This window comes from Podarcis bocagei (genome assembly GCF_964188305.1).
Source record: "Podarcis bocagei genome assembly, chromosome: 6".
Lineage (NCBI taxonomy): Eukaryota > Metazoa > Chordata > Lepidosauria > Squamata > Lacertidae > Podarcis > Podarcis bocagei.
The window spans coordinates 75,497,032-75,518,248 of NC_138130.1; the positions used below are offsets into that span (position 1 = coordinate 75,497,032).

At 40.6% G+C, this 21,217-nt stretch overlaps 1 protein-coding gene across 19 annotated transcripts in view; it reads right to left on the reverse strand.

Annotated features, from left to right (window-relative positions):
* ZBTB20 (zinc finger and BTB domain containing 20) overlaps nt 1–21,217 on the reverse strand; it is a 487,687-nt gene that overhangs the window by 38,066 nt on the left and 428,404 nt on the right. For 16 of the 19 annotated variants that reach the window (XR_014009073.1, XR_014009074.1, XM_081197924.1 and 13 more), the window contains one exon: nt 175–269. Coding sequence is in view for 17 of the 19 variants with exons in the window: in XM_081197924.1 (XP_081054050.1) it covers nt 175–239 (65 nt within the window). In the remaining 2 variants the exon portion in view is untranslated. Of the gene's footprint in view, nt 1–174; nt 270–17,962; nt 18,061–21,217 lie in introns of all 19 variants that reach the window. The other 3 variants (XM_081197913.1, XM_081197911.1, XM_081197914.1) reach the window with 3 other exon arrangements.

The window sequence follows — 21,217 nt, forward strand, 5'->3', positions numbered from 1 at the left end:
CCAAAGGAGGAGTAAAAACTGGAAACCATAAATGCAACACTACTGCAGCTTTTTTAAAAAAAATACCTACTCAAATTCCCCCAATAATTGGGGGGATGTATATGGTAGCCTGTAATTCTCTGCAAAATTCATTTTTTGCTGAACATTTTTACGCAGGATGCATAGTTAACTTACAGTGGTTTCTTGATGGTATCACTCTTCAGGTAAATCACTCCAAGTTTTAGACCTAGCGCAGACATTCATTGGGGCAGAGAAAAGCTGTGCCTGTACTGGAAAGAAACAAAATGAAGTATAAGTGAGTTATTTGTAAATGATCTGGAATCAGGGTAAACAGTTTGTAAATCATACTAAATTATTCTAGATACAAGTGAGTCATAACACTACTGGTAATAATTCTGGGATAGAAAAAGAAGTAGTCATTCTTCAACCAATGCACAATTAACTTAAGGAATATATTACAACAAGTGGTGACCAGCGTTGGTTAGATAACCTTACAACAACTGGACATATTCATGGTATCCATAGCTATTTATCATGGTGGTGATATACTTCTGAATACCATAATGTGAGCAAACAAAAAAGGATGGGCATTCTTAAGATGCCTTGTTTGGAAATTTCTGAGGAACAGTTGGCTGGTCACTGTTGGAGACCGACTGCTGGCCAAGATGAACTTTGCACTGAGATTCAGCAAAGTAATTCTCAGGTTTCTAATTGGATTGTGCAGAATCCAAATATATCCAAGTTCTAATGCTCTTCCCTGTGTACTGAATATTAGCTTATGGAGGTTGGTGGGAAACTTAGTTAGATTTGGATGTACAGTGCAGGCAAAGTATAACAGAAACCGTGAATGCCAATCTTTTCCTTATTTACAACGTCCCTTTAGAAAGGTATTGTCTCTGGTCACAATGTAACAGACCCCATTAGGAAACTACTGAATCTGATCAAACACAGTAAGGCAACTAAACTCCCACTGACAATTATGTCCCTAGACATCCTCAAAGCTTTTGATTGCCTTGAATGGAAATACCTATTAGCAGTACTAACTAACATGAAAATTGGTCCCATCTTCTTACAAACCCTCAAACAAATCTACTCCCATGCCTCAGCAAAATACGCGACTGACAGTATGGACTCTAATTCCATAGCAATCCAAAGAGGCACAAAACAAGGATGCCCACTGTCTCCCTTTCTATTCATTCTGGCTCTGGAACCTCTAGCAGTCCAAATCGGAGCAACCACAGACATCAAGGGAGTGGAAATAAAAGGCAGAACCTATAAATTAGGGCTCTTTGCAGACGACCTGATGGTCACAACACCAGACCCCATAAACACAGCAACCACCCTAACTGAAGAACTCAACACATTTGCAATGGTATCGGGCCTACAAGTAAATTGTGCAAAATCCGAGGCTATGTGTTTCACCCCCCCCCCATTCCAAAAAGAATTTGCCAACATCACTAAGATAAAACTGCCGCACCAAGTGCAGATACCTAGAGGTACAAATAACCAGAAACCTCAACAAACTATATCTCCACAATTACAACCCCTTGTGATGACAATCAACAAAGACTTGAGGACTTGGAACAACACTAACTTCATCCTTTCAGACAAAATAGCCATGATCAAAATGATCACCCTCCCAAAATTAACCTACCTATTCTAAACCCTCCCAATCTGAATTCCTGCAACCCAACTCTGCAAATGGCAGAAAAAATTACACTCGTTCATCTTCTCACACAAAACAAACCAAGAATAAACCCCAAATACCTACACCTTGCCCCTTCACTACATCGCCAACCAAGTGTGCAACATAATCCCATACATTCTAGAAGATGAAACAAAACAATGGGTACACCTGGAGAGAGACATACTCGAAAATACCCCCACCATAGCATACCCATTCCTCCCAAACAAAGGAAAATCCTCACAACACTAAACAGGTTCACACAGACCATGCTTAAAGCATAGAAGGAAGAAACCGGCAAACTGTCCCCAACTCCATCCCCACTAATCCCCCTGGCTCATCACCCACTATTCCATCATGCAGCACAAAACTTTCAGATAAAAACCTGGCAAGCCCAAAGGCTTATATCGTCTAGCAGGCTTCTACAAAAATAACAAACCTACATCAACACAAGAAATACAAGACAAACTAGGGGACATCCAAATTCCCTGGCTAACACACCACCAATTACATGCCTTCTTAAACAATCCAGTAGTAAAAACAGCAACAACTAGGCCCTTGACAACCTTTGGAAACCTCCTCCTAACAACAAAGGGACACGGCAAAGAGATGGTATCCACAATATACAAAATACTGTTCCAAAATCCCACAGACATAATCAAAAAACAACAGGAGGATGACAGAACTCATCCTGAAACTCACTTACAGATGGTACTTAACACCATAGAAACTAACACTGATACATCAGGAGCCTCACCAAAATGCTGGAGAAGATGCACCTCCACAGCCACATACCTCCACATGTGGTGGGAGTGTTTCAAAATCCAACTCTTCTAGACATCAGTCATACAAGAAATAAGCAAAATAACTAAACAAGTATTAGAAGTCACCCCAGAACTGTCCCTACTGAACATCTTCCAAAATAATAATGCCCACTCACATTATAAAGAGCTCATAACCCATCTACTCTCAGCAGCCAGAAACATCATAGCCAGACACGGGAGAGACCTGTCAGGGGTAAACATGGACCAATGGTATCAAATTATTACTATAATAATAATAATTTATTATTTATACCCCACCCATCTGACTGGGTCTCCCCAGCCACTCTGGGTGGCTTCCAACCAAATATCAAAAACAATACAGCGTAGGGAAACAGCCTTACTAGAAAGACTAACCAATAAACTGAAACTGACATGGGGACAAACAGAAGACGCCTTCATCCCGGTATGGTTCCCCTTTATCATATACATAGCCCAACAAGACAACAACAAGAATCCGTTGACAGCATATGAATCAATATGTCTAACCTGACCTAAAAACCCACCCTCTCATGCACTCACACACATAAATAAATCTCACTACAGCCAACCAAAGACAACCTACTACACCCTAGGTCACCCCCAACCTCTCTCACCACCAAGGAAATATAACAAGTGAATAGAAAGAGAACCCACACAAGTGACACTGAGACAAAACCCCACATGTACACTAAGCAGAAAAATAGAAGCATTGTCACCCCCACTTTACCCTATAAACCCCTCCCCCATTTCCCCCTCTTTTCTTCCCAAGCTAATACTGCATGCAACACTAATGTCTCACAACAAATGTAACTGATCTGTAGAAAACACAACTTGAAAAAAGAGACAATGCAAGTATTTTTGTAAACTAAGAGATCTTTAATAAAGTTTATTTTAAAAAGAAAAAAGAAAGGCAAAGCATGCGACAGAAAGAAATAAAGCTCCCAAACTCAGAAATATAGGAAGCTGACTTATGCCTTGTCCATATAGTGCAGTATTGTCTACTCTGACTTGCAGTAGTTCTGCAGGGGCTCCGCAGAAGTCTTTAACATTGCCTGCTATATTATTATTTTAATTGGAGATGCCAGGGATTGAACCTGTTCTAGTTACCTTCCATACCTTGCATGAGTTAAGAAGAGCCTGACACCAAAGAACTCTTGCCTTTACACAGAAGTGAAAGCATGTGCAGATATTCTTGTATAAATTCTGAATCTCTTATCAACGAGGCATACAATCATGCATATGTGGTTCCAGCAACTGCTAAAAATACAGTAATAATTTTTCTACTTTTCATAATAGATGTTCTCTTTTATATAGCACTGAGGTCCTTGAAGATGATGTTTTATATGCTCCTATTTTCATATGCAGTGTTGGCTTGCAAAGGGAATAAAGTCAGCAAAAACATTTTGGTATTTTATAAAGGCAATGCTGATTAATGGCCTTTCTACTTAACTCCTCATACTAATGCTTTGATTCTCCTCTTCCCCCCTTTCATAAATTGGATTGTGACCCTTCATCACTTCTTGACCTCCTTTCCTGAGCTGCTCATTAATCAGCACCTCTTCTCTGATATGGTCTGTCATATCCTATTACTTACAATGCACATAAGCAGAAGATACATCTACCCTGCACCTCACACTGTACACCCTGGAAAGTATCTAAATTTAGTCTCTTTCAGAGTTCTCTTTCCTGCAGATATAAATTCTAACAAATCAGCGTATCACCAATGCTTCCTTCCCACCTCTGATATTTATTTACTGAAAGAACATCTCTGTGAGATATCTACTGAAAGAAAATATCTATTCGAACTTTCCAGTGCTTTTTAAACAAATGAGTTGAAGTTATCCCAAACCTTGTCTGATTGGCAGAGGGAGTCAAGAGAAAAGGACGTTTGAAATTTCCTATTCTCAGTGGTTATGGCTGGTTGTGGCAGTCTTTATTATTGGGATAGCACCTTCTATTAGAAACATGCAATCAAGTGCCATTTCTTCATTCCCAAACCAATCCTGGAAAAGACTTTCATATCCTACAAAAATGGAACTCCTAACACAGAATCTAAAGAAAACAGCAGAAGACGTCATATGCCATCAGAGGTGCCATCTCCTAGGGGCCAAGCCCTTCAACCCATATTATTGGGGAGAGGGGTGCCCCCCATGTTCAAAGTGGGAGGAGTTTCAATGGCTGGCTTCTCCTCCTGCTGCTGCCATGGGGGGAAGGAGTGGGGAAGTAGTCCCTGGCTGGGGAAATGCACAAAAGGAATAAATCCAAAGGGCAGAAGCAATCATGTTACAGATTCAGTAAGTACCTTCTGCAGAACTCTTCTGATGAATGCTGCACCCACAAAAGCAAATATATTAATAGGAACCTGTTAACTAACAGCTAAGAGGTGTATTTGCAAACTGATTCAATTGACAGAGAGCTTCTATAGCAGGTGTGGGGAACCTGTAATCCTTCAGATGTTGTTGAAGTACAGCTTGCATCAGCCTTAGCAAGCATGGCCAATGGCCAGAGAAGCTGGGAGCTCTATCTGCCCGTCACTTTCCTCTACAGCACATGCAAAAACCGCCTTCTTGACCACTGGACTCATTATTGGTCTTGTCTGCTCAATCCACCAGAGCCTGTTTTTACATGCAGGGAAAGTCCCTAACTCACCGATGGTTTGAGATGTATTGGCAACCCTCACCTGGTACAGCCAGCCAGTCAAAGGCGTTCCAGAGGTGCAGCCACTGTTGCATGCTGACAGCTTCTAGGAGCCACAGGTGAAAGCTTAGTGCAGGGTGAAGACCAAAGGTGTATAAGCTACCCCAGAAGGAACATGACGTGTCCCCCAAAAGAAGCACTAATCCTTCCCTAACGCCCCAAGGTGGGGCAGATTGATTTCATCAACCTAGGAAGGTAGCCCATCTAGGAGAAGGAAAACTCTGATCTTAAACCTCTGCTTAGATTAGCTCTCTGAAAACAAGTGGAAACCAATTTTGAGAAAAACAAGAAAATGTAATGCCATAAAAAGCTACTGTATGCTTCTGTTATTACCTAACTCAGATTTGTGACCTGGAACTGGCTCATGAGAAACCAGTGCTCTAAAATATTAGCTGCTGTTTTCTTTTCATTGGTATACTAGTCTCCTATATCTGGACTATGGTGTTTTGCAAACTGTGCTTGGTGCCATAGCCAATCATATTTGGATGTAAATTGCACCTAGAATAATCCAATGACCCAATTATGTTCCTTGCACTGAGAAGACATTTTTGTGGCGGTGGACAAACACAATGAACCTACAACAATTAATGCAGAATTTCTAATTTGGAAATCATTAAACTAAACAGGTAGCAGAGGAGTGAGGAAACTACTGAAGTTTTCCAGAAGTGGAACCAAGCATTTTGTCTACCATAAAGACTATAGAATACTACTAAAGACCAAACAATTATTTCTCAATGAGCAATAATTTCCAGGTGGACCATTCAAATTGGAGGCTGCCGCAGTTTGCTAAGGGATGGGGCAGATTCCTGGAGGCCTCTGCAAAAATAGTAAAAGAAAAACATTTTTCTTCTTTTCCCAAGGGCAATCTTCTATTGAAATCTGGAAATGCAGTGAATGTTTATACAGTAAAAGTCTACATCGTGTTCCCATTGTTTGTCACACAGTCTCTCTTACTTATCTGTAACTAGTTCTCTGTTGCATTTTCATCTGACACCCTATAAAATTTCACTTTGCTCAAGTTGTAGTTCTTGCTCAACCAATTGCAGCTCAAATTTGGCACTGAGAAACGTAAGCTTTCTACTCTGTCATGATGAAATGAATTTTCAGTTCCTAGAGGTCAAACAAGGACAAGGGACAGAGTATTTATTCAGAAGCTTCTGGAAAATTATCGTTTTTCTATTCCCTAAAAAAAATTGATTTTGAAGGACTGTACTAGCTAGCTCAGAAAGTTACGGATCTTTACCTTTTATATTCCCAATTTCAGTAACAGTATCCTTTACATGGCTAGCCCTCATCAGCCCTGGAGGGTTAGCATTAGGCATAGCCTACCTATGGATCTGAATTGAAAAGCTCACTTGGAAGAATCAGTAGCTCAGTAAACTGTGCTTTGAGAGCTCCGAGGACTGTAGTCCAATAGTATTAGCTGTCTAACAATTCCTAAAGTTCAAGGCATGTAGATGGAAAGGAGCAACAACGTTTCCTTTACGATGCACATGTCACAGATTGACCTCAATAAGCCACAATAGCTCTTTTGAGTGACTAACCTTACTTAGCTGCAAAATAGTTGTGCTAGCGCAAGGATTAGCAGTAGCGCAACAGGATCCCAACCCCCTCTCCTCCCCAAATTTGCTCTGGAGACTTCAAAACAGATTTAGAGGGTGCATGGGAGAGGGGGAGAACATTCCATTGCACAAGGAGAAATCTCCGTTGACCTTACTGCTAAGTTGCATACAACCCTATACTTCTGTTGATGCAATCTAGAATTGCATTATACTTTTTAGCTACCACACCACACTGCTGACTCATGATCCTTGTCGCGGGTACTGTTACCAAGCAAGGTGTCACCCATCCTGTGTCTGTGCATTTGATTCTCCCTACCTAAATGCAACACTTTACATTATCTCTGTTTCTAGTACTGGCCAGGTTCTCCATTCTGTTAAGACCATCTTGAGTTTCAGTTTCTGTATTTCTAAGCCCCCACATAATTTGGTGCGATCTGCAAATTTTATGAGCACCCCCTTCATTCCCTTCATTTCATTTTTATTGATTTTTATGTAGACAAATATAAATGAAAGTAAAATACAACCGAACCAAATATAAAATAACCAAACACCTCCCTGAGCATTAATCACTTCCTGTTTTCCATCAACATGCCTCACAGGTAGTATACACTGAAGAAAAAGAAGATCGACAAGGAGCAAATTACAAAGTGAAAGAGTTATGAATTTCACAGCCTCACATACAGGACACACTCGAAGCACTTTTTCATTTGTGTAACTAATAAAGTTAAATCAATCCCTGACAAATCTTGGGACTTTTTATGCCCTCTAAGGACATGGCATTCTAGCCATTAATAAATATGTTAAAGAGTACCCAAGGCAGAATCTCATGACACTCCACATCACTTCTCTCCAGTTTGATTAGTATGGTATGGTTAATCAACCATCCACAAATCTATGTAACAGTACTATCATTAAGTCCACATTTTATCAGCTTGCTGATAAAAAGATAATGGGGAAAAAATGCCAAATGTCTTGCTAAAATCCAGATATACTGCATCTATGTCATTCTAGAAGGCTAGTAATTGTATAAAAATCGAAGGGATAAGGTTGGTCTGCCACGAGTTGTTCTTGAGAAGCCTATGCTGGCTCTTTGTGATCAAAGTGTTCTGCCCCCCCCCAAACCCTCACAGATTTGCTGCTTAATTATCTGTCCTGGAACCTTTCCAAGTATGGATGTCAAGCTGACCAGTGGGTAGTTGCCTGGATCCTCTTCCCCATTCCATTTTAAAAGTTGGGGACATTTGTCTGCCTTGAATCTTGTGGCACTTCACTCATTTTCCAAAAAAAGAAAGGAAAAAAGAAAACTATGGCAGATAATCTGAGATCACATCTCCAAGTTCCTTTAATACCCTATGATGCAATCTGTTATTAATGTTACTAAGGCATTTCCAATAGCTGGGTGAGCATTCATTTATAAATGTAGGTGAAGGGGTGAAAAGCCAGAGGAATCAGTCCTTGCAGGAAGGAAGGTAGATGTAATCCAAGTGCATATCAAACAGGAGAAGGATTGGGGCCATGACACCAAGGATGAAAGGGTCAGGCAGGATCAGAGGCCAGGTCCAAAGATGAAACAGCACATGACTTGAGATTCCCAGATAGCAATAGGTACTAAAGTGGCATGTGTCCAAGGACAAGGCCAGTTGGACTAAGCAATAGGTTTGAAAGAAAAGAATTCCTAAGAGTATGATATGCTCTTTACTTGAGCTATTGAGAAAGCTCATCATTCAGAGGGTTTGGTTGATCAGAGAAGGGTTCTAGTTTAAGACTCAATCTTCCTGTTTGTCCTCCTTGCAGGAAAATATGACCCAACTAATGACTAGCTAATGGTTCTTTACTTCTTAAAAAAAAAAAGTTTATTCACACTTCAGATAAGCTGAAAAGTTCTAAGTCACCCTCTCGTTGAGCAGGCAAATGATAGATTGCAGTCCCTGTTGGCTGATCCAGAGCTGTGGTCCATGTGCAGCTGCTTTAATATGGAGAGAGCACTTTGGTAAAGTGTCCCAAGGACAGAGAATGAAACTTCATGCAGAGATAGCACAAATTCCACAAAGAGCTGCTGCTACTAGAAGGAGAGTTGCCACCACCTAAAATCACCAAAGATTGTGAAAATGAGAAGAAATTGGCTGTGTCACAACAATGTATCCATCCAATCCATTGCTTTGGCTAGTTATGACAAATGAGTTTTAGGAACATTTCATTGCCAAGGAACCCTGTCAAAATATTGGTGATTTTTCCAAATCTGTTCAAAATCACAGATATGTCAACTGAAGCATGAGAAAAGGACATTATTTTTCAAGAAGCAGAAAACAACAACAAAAACAACATTAGAAGAAAATGACGGGTCTATTTTCTGAAAACTAGTTCAATTTACTGATACTTTGCTGCTATCTCAATTTCAACAGCATCTTAGGGCCAAACTACACATTATGTTATTCACACTTTTTAAAACGTGTGCTATCTTAATTGTAAAGGGAAAACAACTATGGGCCCCCCATCTAGAACATGCTTGAAATCTGGATTGGGACCCCAGGCCCATTTCCTCCTCCAACAACAACCACAAGATCCCCATGTCTGCTATTTGCTCCTAAAGGTGCTGCTTATTTGCTCCTAAAGGTGCTGCTTGGGGAAAGTAGCAGCCAGGGAAGCAGTTTTGGTGGGAACAGTGCGGGGCCCTGATTTGGATCAGGAGCACATTCCAGTTTAGTGCTTCACATGCCTACTTTTCCAACGAAACTTGCCAGCTTAAGCGTGCGCACCCCCCCCCCATGTAACTTGGCCCTTAGCTCCAGTATTCAGCAAATAGTTTACAAACTATTTTCTACCACTGAACAACCTTCCTGCTGGGTGCTCCTGGTTATTTATTACTATTCCTCAACATAACTTGCAGAGAAAATATGTAAAGCAGTCAATACAAAATTCCTTCATATAATGCTGCTGTCTGCATATTCTCCAAGGTTACATAGAGATTATCTTCACTGCATAAGAGATGGATGAAAATTATGAACAGATTATTTTGAAGTACTCCAAGTGTTTCACTCAGAGAATGTACAAAACAATTGTGACATATGCACAGTTCTCAAGACCTACTGACCCATTAACCAGAAGATGTGCATACTGCCCGATGCTTATACAAAATAAAGTTGAGATATGCACATTGCTCAAAGTCTCTTGGGGATTACACACACACACCAGGAAATCTGCACAATTTCCTCTTCCTGGAGAAATTATCAGTTGTTATTCACATTATTGTGAATTGGATTGTTGTTCACAATCCAACTTATATTACATCAACATATATATAAAATTAGTATATGCAAACTATTACATCCTTGTATGCCTAGCAAACCTTCTCTTTATTCTCAGAACCCAAAGTTAGGAGTTAAGAAGAACCTGTTGCTTTACATCACACAACTTTTCATTCCCATACCGTCAGACCGGGATGGCCCACCCATGAGGCAAGGTGAAGTGATCACCACAGGCAGCAGATCCCAATGTAGATCTTTATATTGGGTTAGGTGGAAATTCACTTGTTGTGTAGATCTAACAGGTTACTCTAATCTAAACCTCACATTTCAACCAAGTTAATTACAGAGAAATATTCAGGGGTAGTGACTAGAAAAAAACTCACTGCTCTAGAAGTTATAAACAAACTACTTTATGGTGAAGGAGGTTCAAAGCTACTCCAGATATGAACAGCTGTTAGCAAAAGTATGCAAAATATACTAACTATAGAAGAGTTACTTGTTATTCCGACTACAGTCCCTCACTACAGCACTAACTGTGAAAATACCGTATTTTTTGCTCTATAAGACTCACTTTTTCCCTCCTAAAAAGTAAGGGGAAATGTGTGTGCGTCTTATGGAGCGAATGCAGGCTGCACAGCTATCCCAGAAGCCAGAACAGCAAGAGGGATTGCTGCTTTCACTGCGCAGTGATCCCTCTTGCTGTTCTGGCTTCTGAGATTTAGAATATTTTTTTCTTGTTTTCCTCCTCCAAAAACTAGGTGCGTCTTGTGGTCTGGTGCGTCTTATAGAGCGAAAAATACGGTACACAGTTGGTAATATAAGAAAAGCCTGCTGGATCAGGCCAGTCCATGTGGCCCAGCATTCTGTTCTTACAGTGGCCACAGTGTCTTTGGGAATCTCGCAAGGAGATGTACACAACAGCCCTATCCCCTCCTACGGTTTCCAACAACTGGTATTCAGAAACATACTGCCTCCAACAGTGGAGATCTGTCATACTCAGTGTAGAGTAGACCCACTGAAAACCATGTGTCTGCTCTAAGTATGTATTAGTTGGGTATCACCCAGCATTGATAATTCTGCTTCAGCCTCACTTTTTGTAACAAAGGACTAATGTTAAAAGAACTGACTTCAATCTATAGCTGCAGCTCCCGCAGACAGAATCTCTCCAATAGAAAGCCACTGAGAGATGCATCATTTTATTGAGTTTTGAAGACTTCAAGAGATCCAGAATTAGAAGTAATCTCCAGTCTCAATAACCCGAGAGCTCTACATGAGAGGCAGAAGGTATCAGGAGAATGGCTGTACTCTGCTGACATTGATTTCTCCAGACTTTTGTCTGTGTTTCATTTGGAGGTGGTTACTGTTACAAGTAGCATGAATAATGTCTCTGTTAAAAACAGAGCTTCAGTTGTCTTACATACCCCCTGGTAACTGAACATCTAATAATAGCAAGACATTTTCAGGTACAAAATCTGTCTTCCTCCCAGACATACATACTGTATATGCTGTCTCATATGACTTTCAATGCCTCACCGAAGAAAGTAATGGTAACATTTTTATAGCTCTGCCTTACACTCCGCAGAAGCAAAGGATAAGACTATATACTATCTTATTTTGAGCTATGGGGAATTTTTTGAAAGAAGATGAATAAGAAGACTGGTTAGTCACTTGCTACACAAAGGTCTCCAAGTTACTTAACTAATGCTACCTCCACACTGTCAAATTGTTTTCCATTCCTATGCATTGAATAAGATAAGCCCGTGAATACAGCAGCGCTTACCCACAAGTAAGATAAGCCCGTGAATACAGCAGCGCTTACCCACAAGTAAGATTTACCTTTGAGCAAACATACACAGTACTGCACAATCTCTAAATTAATGCAGAACTCTTGAGGACATGACAGTTCTTTTTTGAGTTGATTTCATATACAATATGCTGCTTTTCAAACAAAGTTGAGCTGAAAGCAGCTCACACCTGTAACACAGCAATTTTTTTTGGTTCAAATTGTTTCTCTTATATACTAATAAGTACATTCTTTTTCACAGAGCCGGAAGTCTTTTGTTGAATAATATTATGGGTGCACATAGCTCTTTTGTTTATTTACTGCCGGTGGCGCTGTGGTCTAAACCACTGAGCCTAGGGCTTACCGATCAGAAGGTTGCCGGTTCGAATCCCCGTGACGGAGTGAGCTCCCGTTGCTCGGTCCCTGCTCCTGCCAACCTAGCAGTTTGAAAGCACGTCAAAGTGCAAGTAGATAAAGAGGTACCGCTCCGGCGGGAAGGTGAACGGCGTTTCTGTGCGCTGCTCTGGTTCTCCAGAGGCGGCTTAGTCATGCTGGCCACCTGAACCGGAAGCTGTACGCCGGCTCCCTCAGCAAATAAAGCGAGATGAGCACCACAACCCCAGAGTCGTCCGCGACTGGACCTAATGGTCAGGGGTCCCTTTACCTTTATAGTCCCAATACCTAAAACCCCAGAACCAGAAAGAGATAGCATGGAGACAGGGACACAGACATCCTTTCCTCTTTTCTGCATACAATTATTCTGTTCCAATTACTTTTTTTAAAAAACCCCTCAAATATAGCTTCCCTATCATATGAAAAAGGAAATGCCATCCTGTTCTAAACATGTGGGGAAATTTTAATGAGGCCCACAGCTTTCTCCATGGCAGCATTCTAATTAATTACATTAGATAGTTGCATGGCAGGAGGTACCCCGGCTCTGCACTACAACATATGTAGTGTAATCTTTAATTCAGCCCCAACCTAGGATCCTCTATTTCTTACTTCAGTTGCGAGTTCTGCAAATAGTCTTGAAAGCTGCACGGCAATAAGTCAAAACAAAACTTTGGACGGAAGTTTGCAAAGCCGACTGAACTGACTTCAAGTAGGCAAGAAACATCACTGCATCTGGAAAACGAAACTTGCAACTTATTCTGCTTTACCATCTGGTGTCAAGAACATATTCTACTTGGGAGTTGCATAAGTCACAAAAATAAGTACACAATTTCCCGCACTATGTTTTCCGCCACTTGAAATGACGCACTGCAAAGTAAACTAGATAAATATGCACAACTGTGCCTCACTCCAGACGACAGCATGTATTATATAACAGCAATTCTTGACACAAAGATTCTTAACTTAAAAGATCATGACACAAAGTTTACCCAGGGGTAAATACTCTCTGTGTTTGACACTTGGGAGCAAGTGCTTTGGATAGCTCTGTCTCAGTTCTAAAATTCACCAACCACGAGAGAGGGAAAGAGACAGAGAGAAGAAAAGAAAAGAAAAGATAATGAAAACAGTATGATTGGTATATAATATATATTCAGCAGTAATTTTAACTGAGCTGGATGTGAGCCCAATTGCTTCAAGAAACTGCTATTATTTGTTTAAAAATCTAGGTGAAATAAGGAGGCCTTGTTTGTGCCAGCCTTATTAACCTATTAATATGTGCCTAAATTGATCCATGGACTGGTATAGAAGAAGAGTAAACTTGCCACAACCGAACCAAATCAGTGCACATAAATATTAAATAATTAAGCAACGTATGTCCACCTCCCTCCTAACTAATTTACCAGATTAGTTAAAAACAAGCAATGTGAGAAATACACAACAAAAATTAAGTGTTGGGAACTATACTTATATTTTGGAAGTAGTTTAAAGGAATTGTATATTTTGCTTTTTCTGATGAGCCATTGCAATGACAATACTTTTCTTAAAGGAAAGGTAGTGGAACAAATTGAAGAATTTTTGAACAAATGCACCTATGTTGACATACCTAGCTACAGGAATGCACAGAAAAGCAAAGCAAACACAAAAAGAAACATATGAAATGAATAGAATTGATATAGTCACATGTGAAGATAAGCCTTTAGGCATCAAATAATATTTCCAGATCAGATTAGAAAGAAATGTAAGGACTTTTACACACTTGAGGATTAAATTGATTTAAATTTGAACCAAGCAAATATAAAACCTACATTGGCTAGGAATGTACATTAAATTATTCTCTGCATTTTACCCCACAGTAACAACATTCACACATGTCATTTTAATACCAAATGTGAAAAATAGATATTTTCACATACAGTGAGTTCTTCATAAAATGACAGAATTCTATATTTAAAGAACAGACACACTATGGCACCAACAGTTATGAAGTAACTCATATCTGAGATCAAACAATGCCTCACACACAGTTTACTGAACTTTCCCCCAGAAAATGCTGAACTTTTCATTTAGTTCAAATGACTGACCAATGGCCAATTTCCATCTGACCACCTAGTGTCATGGTTCCATAGGACCTGTACCTTGCTCTGAGATGGCAAAGTATTTCTCATATTGTTAAGCAAGAGTACATACGGTACTCAGGACAACGTAACACAGATTACCTATGTCTTAATTTTTAAGAAAAATTGGCAACGCTCTCTTGCTTTGTACACTTAAAACATGTGAATAACCCTTGGTGAGTCCAGAAAAAGTAAAAGTAGACTGCACAAAAATGAAGTCAGTGCAGCCAATTTCTAATATACATTATTTTGAAATCTCCTAGAATCAGAGCTAAATTCTCTTCTTGGATATGTAGGCATATGCCCGATTGATTTTAGTAGAAAAGTATCCATGCAAATGAGGTAAGAATTTGGTCCCCTTTCTTTTCCAAGAAAGACTAATGATCAAATAATTTTCTCACATCTCTGTCTGCACTTTCACAGCCTGGTTACATTGATTTGTGTCTCATAAGTAGACATTTCCTTTGTTGGTTACAAATCAATCTTATAGACTAGTCATGACTGTACATTCTCCCCATTTCAACACAAAGTATGCAAACTTCTTCAACAACCTTACATGAAATACCACTAGAATTCCAGACATCCCTTGGAAAACAGGAAGCGGCATTGCATTTTCAATTAATGAAATTATTTATGGAAGCATAAGTGCCTTCATAAATACCAAATTCTGTAACTTCCTGGCTAACTGATATATAATATTCCCTTTCAGATATGAGAAATCTTTAGAGCAGCCACTGAGTCAAATATTTTTCAAAGTGCAGTTTAGAAAAGCAGAAATGGCAAAGGGTTGAGACTATAGTAGAATTGGGCAGAAACACAGGTATCCTGTCAAAGGAAAAAGCTTGTCCTGTTGGTAATCAATAGCAGAGATCTTTCTGTTCTGGGTATGAAACTTTAAGGCAGATTGATATTCTACTACAAAGAAATGAACATAAAGAAGTAAAATTATCAGTCAACCCAATTTCTATTTTTCATTTTTATCCATATATATTTTCATTTAATACTACAAAATGATATGAGAGTGTTCTAAAGTGCCGCTACTCTTGTCAGAAAGGCAATCCTTTCAATGAGAACAGAAAGGGATTTAAACAAAGACAATTTAACAGAATTTGCAACATACTTTGAAAAATACCGAATGCTGATATTATTGTTACCACAACACTACATCTAAAAATAAAAGCCAAATGCAACCAATTAGTTAAAAAATGTTTTTCCTGCTTGGCCTGGGGCAATACTGTACATCTCTCTCCATGGCTAGATGAAAACAGCTGGGTCCCTTCGTCTTATCTGTTGGTTGTCTTCCTCAACTTATTAGATGCCAGTTCAGAACCGATAATAACCCCCTCGGTCCAGCAGGAGGAAGTCCAATAGTAAAAAATTCCAGAGGTTGCCCTTTCCTGAAGTTTCTGGTTGAGTTTTCCCAAGAAGCAAGTTTCAAGCTTACAAATCAACTTGTAAGCTTGAGGGGGAAAACGTGGAAACAGGCGAATAACAACAATAATAAACACAAATCTAGGCATATAGGAGTCCTGTGCCCTTTGGTGAGTCCTAGTACTAGAAGCAAAGCAAACGAAGAAACAAAATGTAAATAAAATAAATCACTTAACTAGACAGCTGAAATCTTGTGTTCTGCACAAAAAAGAGGAATACCTAATGGCACTCAGAAGCACACAAGAAGAGCCTATCTATTCCAACATTGTTCCCACAGGTGGCTAACCAGAACAGAAGCCCATAAGCAGAAAACCTTAGCGCTCTCCCCACCTGTGATTCCCAGTATTCAGAAACATGCTGATTCCACAAGTGGAGTAGAATATAGCCATTGGGACTAGTAGCCATTGCTAGTTTTTACAGCAATGCACTCCATGTGAGTCTGCCCTTGAGGCTGCGCTGGAAGCTGCCACTCCCTAATTATCACTCACATGAATTACTGAGCAAGCCAGATAGAATTGGCAAGCCCAATGTGTGGTTAATGTATCCTTGTGGGAGAGGTGGGTGTCTGGTGTCCTTAGGGAGGTAGTTGTTTGCCCACTCCTCAAGAAACCGACATTGGATCCAGAGGACTACAACAACCACAGTAACCCTGCAATCTATGTGCATTTTACTTGTGCGCATTAAGCTTAACGGGTGTGGCAAAAAAGAAATCACAAAGGGACAGGATCCAGGAAAAATGAATTTGGCAATCCTGTCCGCCACTGACAATACACCGGAATGGAACCCCACCAAGTTACGAGCTTATTGTAGAACCCAGCTGCCCATAGCTCACTGTGGATGGGTGGAAAACTGTTCTAGATGGGGCTGCACTCCCCCTTTAGGAACAGTCACATAGCTTGGAGGTACTTCTAGATCCATTATTGTTGACAGAGGCAAAGTAACCTTAACCAACTTTGGCCAGTACACCACCTATGGCTGTTCTTGGCCAAAATGATCCACGCACTGGTAACTTCACGACTGGATTACTGCAATGTGCTCTTCATGGTGCTGTCTTTCAGCTTGGTTTGGAAGGTACAGTCAGTGCAGAACATGGTGGGTAGGCTGTTAACTTGGACAACTTGCCAATAACATATTATACCCATTCTGAAGGAGCAGCACTATTTGCTACTGAGCAAAAGTGGATGTTTGGGCATATAAAGTCCTACACGTCTCAAGATCTGCCCATATGTTATAATCAGGCAGAGATGCCCCCTTAACTATACAGCATCTGCTGAACATCCACTGTACAATAACACATGAGAAGGCATGGTCAATAATGCACTCGAATAACAGAATGCCCTCCCAGGTTTGACTGGTGCCAACTATGATGGTTTCCAGTGTCAGTTAAAAGTATACAGTGGTGCCTCGCAAGACGAAATTAATCCGTTCCGCGAGTCTCTTCGTCTAGCGGTTTTTTCGTCTTGCGAAGCAACCCTATTAGCGGTTTAGCGGCTATTAAAGGCTTAGCGGCTATTAAAGGCTTAGCGGATTAGCGGCTTAGAAAAAGGGGGGGGAGCGGAAAAAAATCGGAACACTCACAAGACGTTTTCGTCTTGCAAAGCAAGCCCATAGGGAAAATCGTCTTGCGAAGCAGCTCAAAAACGGAAAACCCTTTCGTCTAGCGGGTTTTCCGTCTTGCGAGGCATTTGTCTTGCGGGGCACCACTGTATTTATTTGCCAAGGTCTTTAGCTAACTATTCATTGGTGGAGATGGACAAGCTTGCCTTCGCTGCTTGTTACTACTGCTGTACCATATTGGTTTTTATATACTTTTGGTTTTATTATTTTATTATATTGTACCCAACTCTGGAATTATTTTAATGAAGAACAAGCTAAAAATTTCATAAATAAATGACAACTTGTATCACATGCATGCAAAGTCTGAATCTGAAACTAGCATTTTAATGCAGAAAGAATGGTAGCGGAGTGGGAGTTTATTGGCGTTTCTTTAAAAATATCACTAAAATGTCTAAATTGGTCTGGCCCACTCCTGAGTTGCACTTCTCAATAAAAGCCCTATGAAATATCCAGTCCAGAATGTCAAATTAATGTTCCATTAAATTGAACAGATTTTACCCATGGTTTTGTATTGACTCTGTTCATAACTCTCATTTTGACACACTTTTCATGCACTTTCCCCCACCTAGAGTGCTTTTCATGGTCCAAAGGTATTTTCTGCCCGACTAGAGAACAATTTCACCTCCTTCTCACCTCCCAGAATAGTACTTTGGAGTCGGTCAATTCACACACAGATCATCCCTTGCACTGCTGCTTCCCTTTCTGTCAAGTTCCAGATCTTCTGTGCAGGACTAGAAGCAGATAAATGTACGATTTTGTTTCAGTGGATGAACCATTGTTAAGCGTGCATTATCTAGTCCAGCAAGCCAATTATTTCTAAGGAAATTATATATAGCCAAATTTATAGTCAAATTTTGATCTACGTTGAAATTTACATAACTTCTGGTAAATATAGAAAGGCTTTCAACTGTCTTATGTTTCAGCAGACATTTGTATTTTTAAAGGGCAAATTAATTCAGAGTGTGGGACTATGGATCTAGTATGGGACAAAGTTCCTGTGCTTTAGTATTTGCTCATAAAGAATTTCGTTTGCTAATGTAAGCTTCTTTCATCAACAGTGCTACAACAGTGAGAATCCCATACAGAATTCCATGCAAAATACTTGTTTTTGCCCTTAAAAAAATATCTTCATTCTATTGTTATCAACAATGATTAATAATTGCAGGAAGAGCTCTGAACTAAGGAGCCTGCTATAGCAAAGGTCCACTTACATCTTCCATATTTTTTTTAAAAAGTGATTTGTCTGTCTGTTTTTTTATCTATAGGTTGGGATGCTACTTGAGCTATTGTTGCCAAACTCAGCACAAGAGTTCTCAAGGTGGTGGGGGGAGGGGTGTCTGTCAATATTTGGACATTGAATCAAGACCCTGAACTGAAACATCACTTTGGTGTGACTTAGCCTGCTTTTTGGCATAGATCCAGCTGCCTTTTGAGATATCATCACCAAGCCTGGCACAAGGGTTCCTGTGTTGGGGTCAGTTTTTGTTGACATTTGGATGCCAGGCACCATTTTGATTCAAGATGCTGAACCGAAATGTGACTTTGGTTTGAATTCACCTAATTTTTATGGAATGGTATGACAGGCCCAAACTCATACAATTATACAATCACAATATTGTTTGGTTTCTTAAAAAATTCCTGGGCAGTTTGGGGCACTTCCTGCTAGTAGTCACATAAAACTTTATTTATTTATTTAATCTGTATACTGCCCTTCATCCAAAGATCACAGGGAGGATCACAACATAATATTACTAATACAAAGGCTCATTCTCATGATGCCACTCTTCAGACCTCTCGTGGAGGAGGCAGAAAAGGAGAGCAGATGTTGATTACAGGGTCTGGGATGGTTCATTTGGGGAGAGGGGGGTCCTTGAGGTATTGCAGTTCTGAACCATGTAAAACTTTATAGGTCAAAACCAGCACTTTGAATTGGGTCTGGAAACTCATTGGCAGCCAGTGCAGTCAGGCCAGGATTGGTGTTATATGCTCAAACTGCCTTGCCCCAGTAAGCAACCTGGCCACTGAATTCTGCACCAGCTGCAGTTTCCCAACCATCTTCAGATTCAGTCCATTGTATAACATGCTGCAGTAATCTAACCTAGAGGTTACCAGAGCATAGACAACAGAAGTAAGGCTATAGGGCCACAGATGGGCCACCAGCCGAAGTTGATGAAAGCCACCACACACCACTGAGGCCACCTGAGTCTCAAGTGACAGCAAAGGCTCTAGAAGTACCCCAAAACTGCGTACCCACTCCTTCAGAATGAGTGTAACACCATCAAGAGCAGGCAAATTCCCATCCATCCAGTCTAGGGAACTGCCCACTAACAGTGCCTCCATCTTATCTGTATTGAACTTCAGTTTGTTGGCTCTCATTCAGTCCATTATCGAGGCGAGAGAATGGTCCAGCATGTCCATGCCACACTAAAGAAGTAGAGCTGTGTGTCATCAGCATATTATTGAAAACGCTGGATAACTTCACTCAGCAGTTTCATGTAGCTGTTAAACAGCATAGGGAGCAAAATGGAACCCTGAGGAAGCCCACATTGAAGGCTCCCCGGGGTTGAAGAACACTCCCGAAGCATCACCTTCTGGAAACATCCATCCAAGTAGGAACGGAACCACCGCAAATCACTTGGGCAAAAATGGAAGATGTAAATTATTATAGTCATGCAGTTGGGTATCACTCTGGGTACACTTCTATATGCGGAGAGAATCTTTGCAGGGTCTCTAAAGGGAAGAGAATAGGTTGGGAGAGGGGAAAACACACAGGTAGATAAATGGGATCATGGACATTTAGCTGATTATATTATGAGTGAGATATATATATTCAGCATGATACATCAATATATTTCAAATCTGTATAGAAGTGTATCTTGTTTAGTGCTAGACCTATATATCTTGGCAGAATGAGGAATGGCAGAATATCCAAAATATTTTGGCAGAATGAGGAGTGTAGTTTCATAATTACAGAAGTTTTACCTGGAAGGTCATGTAGGCAGGGGCAGAGGAAGGGGGGTGCGGTGGGTGTGGACTGCCCCAGGTGTCACCACTGATGGGGGGTGGCAAAATGCTGGGCGGCACTCACCACGGGGCGTGCAGCGTGCCCAAGCCACACGTCTCTCCTGGGAGAGACACAGTGGCTTGTGCGCATGCAGGTTCTGCGCTGCCCGAATGGTCCGCCCTCTGCCTCCCCTCCAACTGTAGGGCGGCTGAGTGGGAGGAGGCAGGCAGACTCTGGAGGCCCCATGGTGTGCCCCACCCCTGTGGGCAACTCGCACCCCCCCAGGCGCACTGCCCCAGGCACCTGAGCGGCTTCCTCCGCCACTGCATGTAGGAAGTTAACTTTTCTGCTATACTATTAGTCTTAAGGCAGAGTGCAAATAAGTTTTATCTTAACAGAATTCAGCCAAAAAAGCAAGGCAAACTCTGAAGACCCTCAGCATAAAAACTTTGCTGTTGGATTCAACTCCTGACTCACTCTTTCATAAGAAAAACACTAACATTTGAGTCACAACATAAAACAGTGACGACCAATGCAAAGAAACCACACAGAATGCCCGATCCTATGGATTAACTTAAGAAAAATAGTTTGTACTGATGTAACCATGCTAAGTAAGGAAAGGTCATAAAGCTCTGCTGTTTTGTCATTTTAAAACCAAGGCAAACCACTTACGGCCTTTCTAGTTTATAGCACAATGGTTCTTCATTTTGTGTGCCAGACCTAAATGCCTTCTCTTAAGGAAATACTTCTAAAGATATCACATTTTCAAAAGGTAGCACATTTCCCCAGCAATTCATTGTTGTGAAACTGCTATTCTTTTACCAGCCTTAAGGCCAATCTGATTTGGCAAAGGTGTATAAAATGTACTTTCGCCTAGCACCTAC